At 32.3% G+C, this 16,850-nt stretch overlaps 1 protein-coding gene across 3 annotated transcripts in view; it reads right to left on the bottom strand.

Moving 5' to 3' along the window:
* Positions 1 to 16,850, bottom strand: part of LOC106467966 (metastasis-associated protein MTA3-like) — a 60,990-nt gene that overhangs the window by 27,678 nt on the left and 16,462 nt on the right. For all 3 annotated transcript variants that reach the window (XM_022396211.1, XM_022396212.1, XM_022396213.1), the window contains exons 4-7: positions 11,707 to 11,894; positions 8,688 to 8,805; positions 1,331 to 1,433; positions 841 to 940 (exon numbers count right to left, since the gene is read on the bottom strand). In XM_022396211.1, the coding sequence (XP_022251919.1) occupies positions 841 to 940; positions 1,331 to 1,433; positions 8,688 to 8,805; positions 11,707 to 11,894 (509 nt within the window). The remainder of the gene's footprint in view (positions 1 to 840; positions 941 to 1,330; positions 1,434 to 8,687; positions 8,806 to 11,706; positions 11,895 to 16,850) is intronic.

Here is a 16,850-nt window from a genome sequence, read left to right as displayed (position 1 = left end):
ATGGCCTTTCAACTGTGACCTGTTTGGAAAGGGTTAAAACACTTTCAAAACAAAATGTAAAGGTGAATTTTTTTGAGAGATAAAAAATAAACTTTTCAATGTCAGTAGAGAAAGATAAGAGTTTATAAGGAGGATCATTAATTTTATTAATTCCTTTTTATTTTTTTGGAACACTATTTAAAGGTTTAAGATTTGAGAAATTGTAGAATTATGGACACTTGTGTAACACACATCAGAAAAGTCAGAAAAGCTAGGTATATGTAAAAGTAAGATACTTTTTTGAAAGTAAATAGCTTCATATTCACTTTAACAATTCATCCTTGCAACTTTACTTGACAAGCTTATTATCATGAAACCTACATTTAAAAACAGGTCATAAATTATTTTTTATGAATATTCTGGCCTGATAGGGTTAGCTTAGTTATGAGTTTGCCTCCATGAGAATGTCTGATGAAAGCAAATACAACCATTCCAAAGCAAATTCTACCATGGCAAATACTTCACTGAAGATAAACTGCTGTCTATCATGTTCTGGGAAAAGCAAAAACAGACCACTGCTATATTATTTCAGATTTTTTTTTCTGTGGTGCACCATTAAGATGTGTTTAAACTCTGCTCTTATTTCTTTCCCTTTTTGTCTTCAATCTTCATAAGTACAGTAGGCATAAATACTACTTTTATCATAATAATACTATATTCTTCCATTTACAATTAACAGCAAAACAGTGAAAGTTTTCTTATCAGATTCTTGGTTCTTAACTGTCAGTTGAAAATACAATGACAGTGCATCATATATTAACTAATTTATTTGTTAAATACAAGTTATAATAGAACCCTCACTAATGTGATGTCACGAGATGCTGCTGCTGCACTCATATGAAGGCTTGGCTGCTTCACAGAACTTGAACAATCCAGAGCCCTGGCAAACGTACCTATAGACCTGCAATACAAAACCTTGTCTCAAAATCTGTTAATAAAATGTAACATCAAGCTATTGGTCCTTATATGTTTTAACACTCAAAATATTACAAAATTTTGAATAACTTGCATATTCCAGTGCGATGTACTATACATGTAAACAAATCATTCTGGTTGGTGTTAAGGGAATCAATGTGACAAAAAACAGCATATAAAATACTTAATAAAGTAAATTTTTTTCTTGACCTCCTATCTGCAAGTTCTAGTATATTTATTTTGGAAAATATTGAGCATTTTAAACAGGTAATAAATTAATCTGCAACATTACTTGATTATCCCCAGAAGGATAGTGAGCTATTAAATCAATAAACATTCAAATTTGTTGTTACTTGTTTGTCTGTTAAATACTTACCTACAAATAATAAGGAACTGGTCTATTTTTTTGTCTGATAGGTTATGATGAGGTGTATAAACAAGAGTTTCAAGGTCTTTCAATTGCCTGCTATCTTCTTCACCTGAAGAAATTAAATATCTACAATGAATTCATAAGATTAAAGTAAAAAAAGTGTAGTACTCCCAAACATTATAAGTAATGAAGTTATCCCTTTGCTGAAACAAATACAAAGACACAGATTCAATCAATGCTTAGCTCCTAACATTTTACATTTTAGTTAGACTTTTATTGGGAAATGACCATTAAAAATCATGTTCACAAGACAAAATATTAGTGCTCTCCACAAAAGCATGCTGACTGGTGCTTCACTAAAAGAGAGTTCAAAACATGCTGACAAATAGTACTATCCCAACAAAAGATAAGGAGTTCAAAGCATGCTGACAAATAGTACTATCCCAACAAAAGATAAGGAGTTCAAAGCATGCTGACAAATAGTACTATCCCAACAAAAGATAAGGAGTTCAAAGCACGCTGACAAATAGCACTATGAAAACGAAAAACTACAGAGTTGTCCGCATACACCATACAACAACAACAAAAACACACACACACACTTTATCAACAAAAGAACTCATCTTTCAGTCGTGTTCAGTCAGGAAGATGTGAAACTTATGGGGTTGGCTGGACTGTTCATCTTGCCAAAAATAATAATACAAGCATTCATGTTGACATATCATGATTGGTCAAATAAAAAGTGCTTACAAACATTACATCCCAGTTGGTTTAAAAAAAAACACTGATTGGTGTATATTTCCTCATGTACCATGCTGATGATGCTGCCCTAGTGCTACTACTGCTGTTATATCATTCTTCACACACACCAGACTAGCTCCTGTAGTCAACTTGGCAAACATTTATTTGTCTTTGTTTATGAGCAGAAACCATCACAAGAAAGACAATGATGATTGGACATGCCACAGTAATGCTTCTGTAAACATTGGTGGTGTACAACTTTCTCGGCTCTCACTACTTACAGAAATCTTGAAAACCACAGAGAAAATTGCTTTAAAGAGCTGAAGAACCAGATCTTAAACTGTGCAACATGTGTAGCCACTAATCTGTTTTGTATGTGAACTAAGATGGGAATAATAGCCTGGAAACTAGTACTAATTTGGCCATACTCATGGGTAATTCAGATTCCAGAATATTGGAAGGCTTTGTTTGAGAATCAACCCACCAAAAACATCTTCCTAACTTCCAGACTAGGCTCAGTGTATCTGCCAGGCCTTGTAACCACCACACTATAATAATTCTGAACATACTAACTGTACCTTCATGAAATTTGGCAAACTTTTAATAAATGTTACAAACATGTTGCACTTATAAAATCAGAATTTTTAATAAAGTATTTTTTCTGTAAATTTACAGAACTTTACTAGGTCAGTCTGAGTGAAAGGTGATTTTTAATGTTAAGAATAAAACCACTTATTTTCCTTTTTCATATTTCATTTGCATAATTTCTAAAACCTCCTATATGAATATCAAAAGTTTTTCTAAGGAAAATTTTATATTTGACATTTCATTTTCTCTTTCCTGATACTAACTGTAACAAAATCATCACAGCACAATGAAATGGGAAGCTGAAAAATATGAAATAAAATTAACAATACCATTTTTTTCTTCTTTTAGTGCATAATTGTCTTGCAAATTTTAAATTATTTATCTTCAAAGTTTTAACAGTTAACCATTTCACTTCTGTTTTTTTATTTTATGGTTTTATTGCTGGAATTTGTGTCACAATAGTAGTGGAATCCACCCAGCCCGTAAACATGAAAGTATCCATGAGAGTAATTATGCTATGATTTTTGATAATGTATGCATATCTGTAAAACATTTTGCAGGTTACTGGTAAACATTAAAAGGCTTTCATACACAAAATATCAGGTATTTAAATTAAGTATTAAGATTTTTTAATTAAAGATTTTCTCATGAATTTTTTATTTCAGAATATTGACTATGCAACATGCAAAGTAATTTTGATTTTATGATTAAAAATACTTTTATGTATTATAGCATTTTCAAATTTCACATGCAAAATCTTTATAACCTACAAATAATTATAAAGTGTTTTTAGAAAAAACTTTTTATATTTTATCTGTTACTTTCACTACTGTATCTCTGTATGGGTTGGTTTGATTCGACCGACTTCGTAACCTCAATAAAAAATTACGAAATAAATATAAATTATGCTTTTTTCACTCTAGAATGACTATAAATTATAACACGAAAACAAAAACGTTTAGTCTAAATGGCTTAAATTTAATAACATCATACATTTGTATACATTTATAATTTTTTATTATATTGACCTTTCAGCCGTGCCTGGCTAACGTTATTGAAGTTGCAATGATGTGGCACACATGCACTCATGTTACTATATCCAATAGTATAAAACTGGCCTTTACCAAGGGATCTGTCTTGGTTATGTTTTAGTGGACTAATATTTTGTAAAATGCACTAACACTTCAGTTATAAAACATTATATATGTATATACATTATTACTATTTACAATTAAGTTCTTGAAGTTATTTTTCATAAAACATAGAATGGTAAATAAAGAATTAAGATAAAATTATATCTTTTAGTTATGACCTTTGTACTCATTTTCCGCATGGCATAGAATGCTAAGCCTTATCAAATTTCACACATGGAGGATGTGAAACAAAATAATCTTTTTTTAGGTTTTATATATACAGTTGAACAGCCAAAAAATTGTAAGTTACTATATCGATGCCATAGAATTCCATTATAATTTATCAAGCTAAGTAACTGAGCTGTATTTGGGTAAAAAAATATAAAATATCAAGCAAACTACAGACTCAACTCACTATCTTGAAATCTTGGATTGAAAGAATGAGTTGATGTCATAATACTTCAAAATGGCACTAGGGGACATTCTGAGCTTTTAATTGGTTATTCACATATCAGAGACAGAAATACTTGTACATAAGAGAGTGCTTCCAAAAATGGAATTAAGTGAGTGGGGCCACTGTGTGTGTTTCAGTACATGAGCAGCATCTCAGCAAATAGAAAAGATAGGAGATTCTTATTTTATATTCTAGTTTGTCAATATCAGTAATTGGAGTTCCTAATCCGCAAGAAACTATAGATTTTGTATTTGGACATCACAAACAACTAATCTGAATCAATGCTGCATTCAAAATACCACGTGACACACAAAAATCAATGTTTAACTGTATATTTTTAATATTTACTTTTAAATTAAGAAATTAACTAAAGGATCATACTAAAATTTGAATTATAATTTACAATTTGATAGCAAACTTATTAACATACATTCATAAAATAGTAGTTCAATAAAATTTTGAATGAGAGTCTACAAAAGCGATGACATGACCTGTGACCATAGGAAGACCCGTACAGATAGGGTTAAAAGCAATAAATTAATAGAAGCCCATTAGCTCTTTCCTGTAAACACCAAGACCAGAGCCCATGTTCTGTATGATTTCTGTACACACAGGCCTTATTTTTCTTCACTCAGTTTGTTGTCCAAAAACAAATTTACATAGCTTTAAAATGTGCATTTTAGAACACAAAAATATATCAGTTTCAAGAATATAATGTCTCAAAACTACTGTAATTTATCTAGCTTTCTAACTAAGCTATAAGTAGGTTAAATAATTTTGTTTGCTGTTTGGGGTAATGTATCAGTCCATATGAAAAAGAAAACTACTGTTGCACTGTGTATTTATGCCCACCAAAAACTAACAACAGTAGTTAGCTTTATGGAGAGGAAAAAATGCTCTTCCTATTGGTTATAAATATATCCATCAGCCATGTGAAAGTGATTAGCGATCAATCTTAAAAAATCAAGAGAGGTGGGAGGAGATCCTCAGGTGGGTTTGACAAATTTATTGATATCTCAGCAAATCAAAAAAGTAGGAGCTTGAAATTTTATACTCTTGCTTGTTATTACATACAGTTTGTGTTTCTAACTGACTGAAACTGTGGGAGCTTATTATTGAAGTTATAAAATTTATACATGAAGAACTTGAAGAGAAGAATCAACACAAAACAAAAATGAAGATTGAGAACTTTTAAATGTTTCCTTTTGAAAGCAAGAAATTAAAACTTAGATAATACTATAGTTTGATACCAAGTTTACTGACATATATTGATAACAGTTGTTTAATTAAATTTTGAATGTAATTCTGTAAAAGATCATGACCCAGCCATATTTTAGGGTTGTTAAAATACCATCATTCCAAACAAAACAAATTGTTCTATTTGGATTAAATAAAACAACCACTACAATGTTAACATAATACTTATATAATACTGTACTGACTAAAAACAAAACATTAGGGCATTTTTTTACACAAATTGCTTATTTTTAGCAAGGGAAGTATATTTTTCAGTATGATTTGGTGAAAAAATATATCTGTAGGACTCCTTACTTATTGCATCACATACAAAAGATACCACCATCTAAACAGTTAATGGATTAATGGAACAGAACTAGAGCTGGGTGATTTCATCAATTACCTACGAGCTGTGATTCCAATGACTAGTGTCACGTCAACTAATCAATTAATTGAAGTTACAATTACATCAATCTGTTAATCATGATAATGATTAAATCCAATGTTGGGAAAATAATAAACTAATCAAAATTACAATTAAATCAGTTGTCATGAAAATGGTTGCCATCTTGTTATGGTGCCACATCAAGTAGTTTGATCATTTACTAATTTAAAACAGCTTTAAGAAAAACTTAAATGTGATTTGATATAGCAAGAATTAGACTTTGGTGTCATATTAGAAGTAGTTTGGTGTTAAACTAAAGAAAATACATCAAATAACTTGAGATAAGGTAAGCTTACACAGTTACAGATGGGTTGAGTGGATAAAAATGACAAATTTATTAAAAGTTTCACAGTAGTAAGTAGTACCAAATTTGGAGAAGGTCTTGTTATCATCAGGTACAAGAAATTTACCTAGAAACAGGGATATGTGTGTGTGTGCATGTCTGTATATATACTGTATGAAATAAAATAGTCACATGACTTGGAGATTCATTGAGGCTTGATAAAGAATCTTGTTAATGTTTGATTCTTTGTTTAAAATTATAGTGTTTTCACTTTTTCGCAGATATACTATGTTTTTTTAATTGCAATGTTTGTAAACATGATGTCTTTTTATTATGTTTCCCATATGAAATTGACATCATATCAGATAATATCAGTTAAGTTTCCAGTTTCATGATTATGGTAGGTGATCGTAAAATATTCTTATGACTCAAATCTTTATTAAATATTATTTCTACGTTTATCCTATTTAAACAACATACATAAATAAATTTGGTAACTGGTTATTTAATTATTTCTAACTGCAATCGTGATGTTTTTAAATAAAATCATTATTACCCTTATCAGTGATAGTAAAACATTTTAATTATTTAATTATCAGTTTGTTTGATTTAGAAAAGATCAGTAGGAAATAACTGCATAATTTAAGAACAAACAAAATGGCAACAGCATGGATGTCTCAAGTTGACATTATCGATTAATTCGCTAAGTAGGGAATGTTCAAATTATCTTTTAATAAAATTGAAACATCATAATCTTTTTAGCCAAAAATGTTTTGTTTTACAAAATGCACAAATAGTGATCTCCAGATGATGTCTATAATATGGAACAAAGGGTAATTCAAAAATTACTTTCAAGAAAAACAAAACTACCATGTTGTCCCTAATTAAAACTACCTCTCTGTATTTTTATAAAGCTTACCTTGTCTGACAGCAATAGTTATCTAACATATAATCCTCTACTGTAATCCACTTTGTTACTGTAATTGTGACAGCAATAGTAATCCAACATATAATCCTCTACTGTAATCCACTGTTACTGTAATTGTGACAGCAATAGTAATCCAACATATAATTCTCTACTGTAATCCACTTTTGTTACTGTAATAGTGACAGCAATAGTAATCCAACATATAATCCTCTACTGTAATCCACTTTTTTGTATTGTAATAGTGACAGCAATAGTAATCCAACATATAATCCTCTACTGTAATCCACTTTGTTACTGTAACTGTGAGAGCAACAATAATCCAACATATAATCCTCTACTGCAATCCACTTTGTTACTGTAATTGTGACAGCAATATTAATCTAACATATAATCCTCTACTGTAATCCACTTTGTTACTGTAATTGTGACAGCAATAGTAATCCAACATATAATCCACTTTTATTACCATACTTTTGATTTGAAAAAAAAGAAGAAAAAACTAAAATTTACACATGCAAAAGTAATGCCTTCTCCCCAGTTTGCAATGCTCCCGGAGACATTAAGTAAGTGAAAATAAGATTAATACCCTGTTAAAATAATACAATAGTTCACAAAGTTATGAAGCTAGCACACTGTCATTTCTGTAAGCCATGGTCATTCTGCACAAAAGTGCATGTTTCCAGCAAAACAAAAACCAACATCTTGTAGAGTTCACTTTACATGTACAAACTAAACATAGAAATCATAATCAGTATTATTTTTTAGCACAAAGGTACACAATGGGCTATCTGCATTTTATCAATTATGGGTCAGTTAAAAAAATTACCATTGACCCACCTGGGGACTTCAATCAATAATCTACAGTACTGAGCAATGTATTTTATTGTGAGTGCCCCAGACCATACAAAATTGTAAAATAAATGTCAACATTTTTATCAAATTATGTGAATGGATGGTTCAAAAATAAAATTTACTCAATCTGTGACCAAAATATGATGTTGCTGTTTCAAAACATTTTCTTTCAGGACAAAGACAATACACATATCTATCATGCTCACTTTTTATAGTATTAAAAATACAGATGCCTGAAGTCTGAAAGTTCCACAAAAGCACTACATATATAATGATCTATAGTAATACAGAATATAGAAGTCTGCAGCATGAGTAGCACACGAGGTACACTAAACATAACATGAGTCTTGATTATTGTTCTTGTGCTCATAACCAGAGGTTGTTTTTCCAACTGAAAACTCTGTAATAATAATTCAACACTTTGTACATAAAATCCAGCCTGAGCTATAAAGATAATTGTTCCAAGTGAAGAACTATTTATTTTCTCAGGAATAAAAGTAATTTAATTAATGCTATTTTGCTTCTTTGATGACTGTGTTTTAGAAAGTGAGATTATATTTAAAAATGATTACATTATCTTCAAATAAAGTTAGTCTGAAGCTGACAGTACAGTTTTTATAAATTATTAACAAAATCAACTAGCCTAATTTTGTGGGGAATTACCTCTTGAAAAACATATAAATATAGTAGTGAGCAAATATACCTTCTGAAAGTAGTGGGGTAATATCTGCTTGATACTTTGATCCAACTCTGATCTCTCCTTTATCAGCTAGAAGTGTTTTCTGGTGAGGGTCAAATACTAAAGTGTAGAAGAAACAGTCCTGTAAAGAAAATACCTAGTTTAGAAGAAACAGTCCTGGAAAAAGAGAAATCTACCAAACACTAAAAGATTATATAAAAATAATATCCTGGAGAATGAAAAAACATGTCAAACATTAAAATCTAAAAGAAGCAATCCTGAAGAAAGTAAAACATGGCAACTACTATGGTGTAGAAGAAACAATCCTGCAGAAAGTAAAACATGTCAAACAACAGTGTAAAATAAACACAAAAAACAAAACAAATTACAAAGAAGTGGAGAACATTATATGAAAACGATTCTTGAGCCTCATCATGTTGTTACAGTCCATCTTGTGACATCTAATCGACTTGACAACCATGCATTTTGACAATAACCCTGCAAAAAGATTAGTCATAAAGCTGTTATGTCCAAAGCACACCACTCCTCCTTGCATAGTTTACATAATCCCACTATGGTATGAGGATAATGATTTCCCAGTGCCAATTTCAATAGTCTGATCACTCAGAAAAATATAAGCACCACATCCAGTGACTTGACTAATATATTTTCATTTGGAATAGCATAAATAACCATCTTATTCTCCAGCTGCTGGAATCATGTGGCAGTTGAACAGGAGGTATGACTGGAAGCCTTATTTTGATCCTGTTAGCCTTATTTCCTGTCAAAAATCCTTCTTGATCCTCTTGCATATTGTTACCTGAGGCTCATGAAAAGCTTTTATCACTAGCCTTTGTATTCATGGATTCTCACCTGTTACACAACACCATATATTGTTTAACATGGTTAGAATACAGTTTGTTACAGGTCTCTTTCTGAATAGTTCTGGCTCCACAAGTGATCCATATTACTTTGTTTTTCAATGTTATTAAGTCCAAGAAATATCCTATTTTCAAAATTCTAAATACCCGATCTGAATACATCTTTATGATCTAAGTGTATGAACATTTTATGTCAGAACGGGATGTTACAAACCCTTCCTAAAAACAATATATTTTTTGTGGCATCATACTCCCTACAAAATGCCAAACAATGTCCAAATGTAGTTCTAATTCATACCACTCCACCAACACTTTATATCAGTTGCAGTTGTCATGTGACTTGCTGAATTGTATATTATAAATTGTTTTACTGTATGGTATTCAATCCTCTATATAAAAAACTGTACAATATTTATTTATAAAACTTAATCTATAAAAAGGGAAAAACAATTTTGTAATAATGTCATTAATTAGATTACATTACTTGCAAGGAAAAATAAACTATTATGAAAAATGCAAACTTGAGAGATTTAAGGGTTGAAGTGAATTAAAATGTTCAATTCAAACAATATCAAAAAGAAACTACCTGAAAATACAGTAGTCAACATTTGCTAGTAATCATGTTTTTACATAATAGGTACACTAATGTTAATAAAGAACAGTTCTAAAAATAGACATAGCTTGGAAGTCCATTATCTGGACATTGTCTGCAAAGTGCAAACTTTCTGCCTGGGTGACTTTGATTGGATCCTGGCTTTGTTTTCCGACCATACCTCCGAATTGAAAGTTCATACACTGAAATTGTGAGGTACAAATTTGATATCACTGATTATTACATCCTAAAATTGGTCTGACTGACATTATGCAGTGCAGAATATGCCTTGTTTAGGTCAAAGGCATCATCTTTCCCCTGCAGAGCTTAACAGGGTTGTTGGGATGCTGCAGGGAGGCATGACTCAATGCAGGGTCTCCGCTACTCTTGGCACATCCCAAAGTGTGGTGTCCAGGGCCTGGAACAGGTTCAGGTGGTTTGGCAGAGTCAATAGGAGACATGGTAAAGGAAGAAGACTAACAACTCCACAAAAAGACCACTACTTGACCATCCAGGCTCGAGGGAATCGCTTTACTCCAGCTGTTAACCTCCATACTTCTTCCAAGATGTCACAGGAGTCAGAATGTCTACACAGACAGTGCATAGATGCCTTCATGAAGCTATGTTGAGGGCTAGACGTCCTGCTTTTCATGTTCCTTTAAGCTGACAGCACAGGCAGGCACAACTGCAGTGGACTACAGAACACAGGGGGTGGAATGCGCAACAACGGAGGGCTGTACTCTTCACTGACAAGTCCCGCTACTGTGTGGACTTTCTTGACAGATGCAGAAGAGTTTGGAGATGCCCTTGTGAGCACAATTTGCCTCAGATTGTCATCAAACATGATCGCTTTGGAGGAGGCTCTGTCATGGTGTGGGGAGGCATCTCAATTGCAGGCTGTACTGACCTTGTAATCATCCAAAATGGAAGTCTCACTGGCCTAAGATATAGAGATGAGATCCTTGCACCCATTGTTAATCCACATGCAGGTACAACATGGCCAGACTTCCTGTTTATGGATAACAATGCGCATCCACACTGTGCAAGGGCAGTGACTGCCTTCCCGGAAGCTGAAAGAATTCCCAGGATGGAGTGGTTAGCTAGGTTTCCTGACCTCAGCCCAACAGAGCACATCTGGGAGCAGCTACAGACAAGACTACAAGCTTGTCAAGCCACACCAAAAACATTCCAGGACCTGGAAGCTGCCTTTATTGAAGAATGGCAACAGATTCCGCAACAACGATTGGCTAATCTGACCATGAGCATGCACAGACGTTGTGCAGCAGTCACTAATGCTCGAGGTGGTCACACAGACTACTGAAATAATCTTGACTGTGAATTGGACACTTCAATGACTGTTGTTTTTGAAATTTTTTCTTGTTAACACTGCACCACAGTGTAAAAATGACTTATCCAGGTGTTTTTCTTTCTACAATGTTCAATCTATACATACCATTGTGGTAGGTGTTTGACATATACCCAAAATAAAACATGATCCCTAGCAAATGTTGACTACTGTATAATGTGACTTAAAAAACACACCAAGAAGAAATGAAAAGAACATGCTTACCTCTTTGTTCAAGTAAGAAGTCATAGATTCTGTTTCATTTAATAATGTAACTGTACACTTTCCACGGATGTGTGTGGCTGGCAAAGTTTCAACTTGTCTTGATAGAAATAGTTCTCTATATTTAAGTTGGTAACGTTCACTTTCACTCAGAAGTTCAACTTCTTGTTCCTGTTCATCATCTAAGGCACCTGTATTAAAGAATCAATGTCCCACATCATAATTAAGAAACAGATCAATAACATTCCATTACTACATTCCTTCCCACTCAGGAAGGCTCCAGTGGATCTAGAAATTCTTAATTTGTTACTCTTTAGGTCAATCATATTCAAGACGTCCGGGATGCCCATAAAAATTCATAAGTTGATATTTAGTGGTAATAACACTAACGAATAAGAATAACAGAAAGAACTTCTGTATTACAGCATTAGTTAATAACTCATAAAACTAGTTAAAATTCAAAAGAAGGCTTACTTAAAACTTTTCAAAAACAGTTATTACATTTGGATTAGGTTTCTGTAACTGAAAAATTATCAATTATTTCAAACTTATAAGTTTCAAATAAAAACTTGTATGCCAGTGTTGTTTACGAAATTCTGGTAAATCTTAAATTACTATATCTTCTGAGTGGTCCCCCAGTGGGACAGTGGTAAATCTAAAGACTCCCAATGCTAAAATTCAGGGTTCAATTCCATGCAGTGGACACAGCAGATAACCCAATGTGGCTTTCTTATAAAAAAAAAAAAAACACAGACAGACAAATTTCTTGAGTGAAAATGTTTTCTGAAGTTTCTCACTTCATACATGCCAGTGGTTTTTCTTTTTGGCTGAATGATCCTATAACTAGCCTATACAAAAACTCAAATTTTTCATAACCTTATTCATGTGTAGATGCACAATATACAAAAGTGGTTCTGGTATACTTCCCTTATGATTTTTTTTTTTTGGTCATTAATCATTCAAGAATTCAATCACCAGCTGATTTGTAACTTCTACAGCTAAGTTGTCCATTCTTTCTTTATACAGTCAAAACAGAGCTCACCACATTAGCTGGTCCCCACCAACATCGTAACAGGTGTGGGGAGGAAACAAAAAAGTGGCTGAGTAAGGGATGAGTATCTATTTACAACAAACTTTACTCTAGAAATATTGAAGCTAATCATTGTCAGTTCCATCACATACAAAACCTACCCAAACTTAACTGGAGGACAGATATAAATGCCATAAAGTCCTGTCTAAAGCATAATGGAAAGGAAGGGATGCTATCCCGAATCATCCAATAACAGATACAATCTGCTTAACTAACAGAAGAAAATGCAGTAAACATAGTTTGTTATGTTATGTTTCATGAAACCAATGATTTTTCTTAGAAACATGACAGGGTAAAATGATGTAGAGCTACTTATTTAGGACTACAGGTTGTTGTACAGAGAGAGAATGAAGAATTACTAACTTTTCTCCATGTTTTGCAAGCCATCCTAAGTATCATAATCTTTCTCACTTATGCTTTTCATATGTTGCTAAGTAGTATGAACCAATAAACTCCACTTATTATTTATTTTTCTATTTTATTAGAAGGTGATCTTCAAAGTGAATTGTTGAGCTGACATTGTTTTCATACCCATTATGCAGGATTTCTGTAATATGTCTTCTGTTAATTTTAAATACTTTACCAAACAGGAATATTAGTCATTTTACATGACAAAATAATTTAATGTCCAAAATTCTAGACATTCCCACAGTAGCAGCACATAAAGCACTGTACATGCTGATAATCAACACTTCCAGCTAAGGACAGATCAACTCATACGGGTGGAATTCATCTGAATAAGAAGGCCTATGGGGAAAATGATGAAGCAATCCCATTACAGCCTTCCAAAAGGAGATAGTAAGATATGAAAATCAAACAAGTCAAACCTAATGGCAAAACATAAAACCATAAAAAGGAAGAGAAATACCCATCTACTTAAAACACACTTTACAATTTTTTTACAAAGGGAATCACCCAGGACAAACATAAAACAAAAGCTGATGAAATATTGAATGTACTCTAAAAGTCTCCATTAGTCTGAAAAGGGTCCTCCAAAGTAAAATGAGAGGATAATGCCAAAAACACTTTGTATTGGGGTAAAAAGCAGTAAATACAAAGTTATGTGACTAGAAGGGCAATATACAGACACTTGCAGAGATACGTGAAGACCTCAAGATCCTAGCAATGCCAAGGTGACCCAAATACTGAGACTGGAATTGACAAACCAATTTTGTGTTAGCCAAAGAACTCTAGGAAACATGTTAATTAATGCTGAACCATCAGCAAAACCAAAGATCAAAGTAATTTATGCATAAACAGAGGCAAGAGACATCTTTGACAGGACTGAGTATTGGGCTAAAAGATTGAAATAACAAAATCAAAGTAAGACTGCCCAAGCCAAATGAAATTCTAATGAGAAAGAAAGACAAAGAGTAGTGGTACTTTTTTTAATACAAATAAAGTAATTGAAAATGTGAGAGGAGTGTCTGGGGGGAGGAAAGGGACAGCAAAAACTTATATTAAATATTCTACTTAAACATTAATTTTATTATTAGTTTACAAAGTACCTCAGTTACTAAGATTATTTTATTTTATTGTTCCTTTGTGTAAAGATACGACGCTGAGTAATCAATTAGTAATTTCAATGCAACAAGCATTCTAAGTTTCACATTACATGCTACTATAAGCTCAAGTTGAGTTGGTATGTTTTTTGCTAAATGTGACACTCAACTGACCTCCACCTTCAGCTGGGATAACTGATGTCTTTGCAAAAGTACAAACTTTTACTGTTCAAATTATGGATACAATCACTGAGGCTTCAATTTGTATGCCAATAATGTGCTCCAACTGTTCTTATTTCCAAACATTTTTCATGCCATTACTCATCTTCTTAATGTTACTATTTCGATCCCCCTGAATAAGAAATCTGTTAGACATTGTGAAATATGCTGATATGATCTTTTATGAGTACTGTAATTTGTCCATTTGGTAACCAGATATAACAATGACCAGCCAAATTAAACAACACAAAGTAGTGTACATAATATCATATTTTTACAAAATGCTAACATTTTCCTAAACTGAAAATGTGTTTCAGATAGATACTAACCTTCGCTTACAAAATAGCTTTTCTCAATTAGTACTGCCTTCTATCTATGCAAATTTTCAATGCTCACCACTAGCCTTCCACCTCCCACTTCTGTATATCCACATGTAAATTTTAAATCTTTTAGTAGCTACCAAAAAAGCCAAACTAAACTTATAATACATTAGCTAGAAAAACATTGAGGATGTATACATAGTTCAGAAAACTGTATTACCTTTTGTAAAGAACTTCCACTATAAGATTAAAACCTTACTTGCATTCAGTTGAAATTTTGACATTCTGTAGTTATGTGATAATGTTCATAATAGTGAAGGTCCTCTTAGAATTATTATTATAAATCACCTATGATTTAACAATTTTATGAATGAACTGCCCTAGTAAATAAAGAAGTACATTAGAAACCTTCACACAAGAAAATATTTTTTTCTTCTCATAAACTTCTACTTCAGCAATCAATTTTACTATTTTGGTAACAATGGTTTCTTTTAGTTCTAATATTAAGGTTAGTACAAAACATATCGCTTCTGTTCAAACTTCAATTACAATGATGTTCGTAGTTAAGCATAAAGCTACATAATGGACTGTCTGTGCTGCACCAACAGAGGTATCGAAACCTAGTTTTTAGTAACATCTGTGTTGGGAGGGGGGGAGGCACTCAAAGATATAATCACACAGTATTTAAAAAATGATAATTCATGAGATCCCTGTTTCAAATTGACATGAACCATTAAAGAAACAGGGGACACAATCACAGAGACATGCAAAATGCAAGGTTATCCAAAAAATTATACATTTAGTTAAAAACATTTATTTCATAATTGAATATATATATATATATTCATGCTAAGCATCATATCTCTTTCTTAAACAGCTTAACTTTTAAGCTAATACTTTTAGTTCTGTAACTGATGACTGATTAATTATGTGCCAATAAAACTGTGTAGCAAAGAGTATACATAAACCAGGAGAGATTCTACTGGTACTCAGTACCAGGAATTATTTTAGTAACAATACTCAGTTTATTTGATTTTCATTCAACCTGCATGACCTTTCATCTTACTGTCAGAAAGCATACATGTCACAACTCACAGAATCTAAACAATCATTAAATATTCTTTCAATGAGCAAATAAATGACCTAACAGGATTAGTTCTTGGTTATCACTCAAACGTAAAGAGTTTCTGCATGCAGCGTTTAGTTTTTGAAATAAGTTCCCAATTCTGTAACAAAAGCAATTATTTTTTGCTATATATACATACAGACCAACATATGTAGAAGAATTAAAAAAAACTTTATTTCAGTGAGTTTGAAATACCGTGTTTTAAAATGGCATTTGTAAGGAAGATCTTAAAACTTACTAACATTAAAAAAAGAGATTTAAACAACTAAACCACTAATAGTTAACCCTGCTTGTACCATTAGAAAAAGGAATTAACCTTTCAATATCTCTATGCTAAGAAATTTTGTTATTATCAACAGCTAATAAAGCTAACTTCACAAACATTATCTTTTGGATCTATCTTCATTAGCATTACTAGATACTAGAGATTAGACAATTATAATCCTATCCTCTTCGATGACGAGGAACCCACTTTGAGACTAATAATGGCTGGAGACGGCTTAAATGATGATGATGATGACAAAACCTTGTCGAAACGTTGTACATTTGCTGTCATGTTAAACTTATATTAAAGTTTTTCTTCATTACCCATTTAAGCCGTCTCCAGCCATTATTAATCCAAACAATGTTATTATCCACAAAATTAAGAAAATTGAAATTTTATAAGGTATGGTGATAAGTATTAAAAAATCTTGAAAATAATTCTGGCAGAATGAGCAAAAAATTATGGGCTTAACTCTTTCAACCCGAGCTCGGTCCCTGGTACTGACCTCGTAACCATTTTGTGCTTGTTATAGTTTTCATGCTATAACTTTTAAATTAGAAAGCAGATGTTAACAAAATTTGGCACATTATAAGTAAACATTACAATGCTTTCATATGCAAAATAT

This window comes from Limulus polyphemus, unplaced genomic scaffold, assembly GCF_000517525.1.
Source record: "Limulus polyphemus unplaced genomic scaffold, Limulus_polyphemus-2.1.2 Scaffold2814, whole genome shotgun sequence".
Taxonomy (NCBI): domain Eukaryota; kingdom Metazoa; phylum Arthropoda; class Merostomata; order Xiphosura; family Limulidae; genus Limulus; species Limulus polyphemus.
Note: the sequence above shows the minus strand (reverse complement) of the source record. Positions and strands in the feature narration are given on the sequence as shown.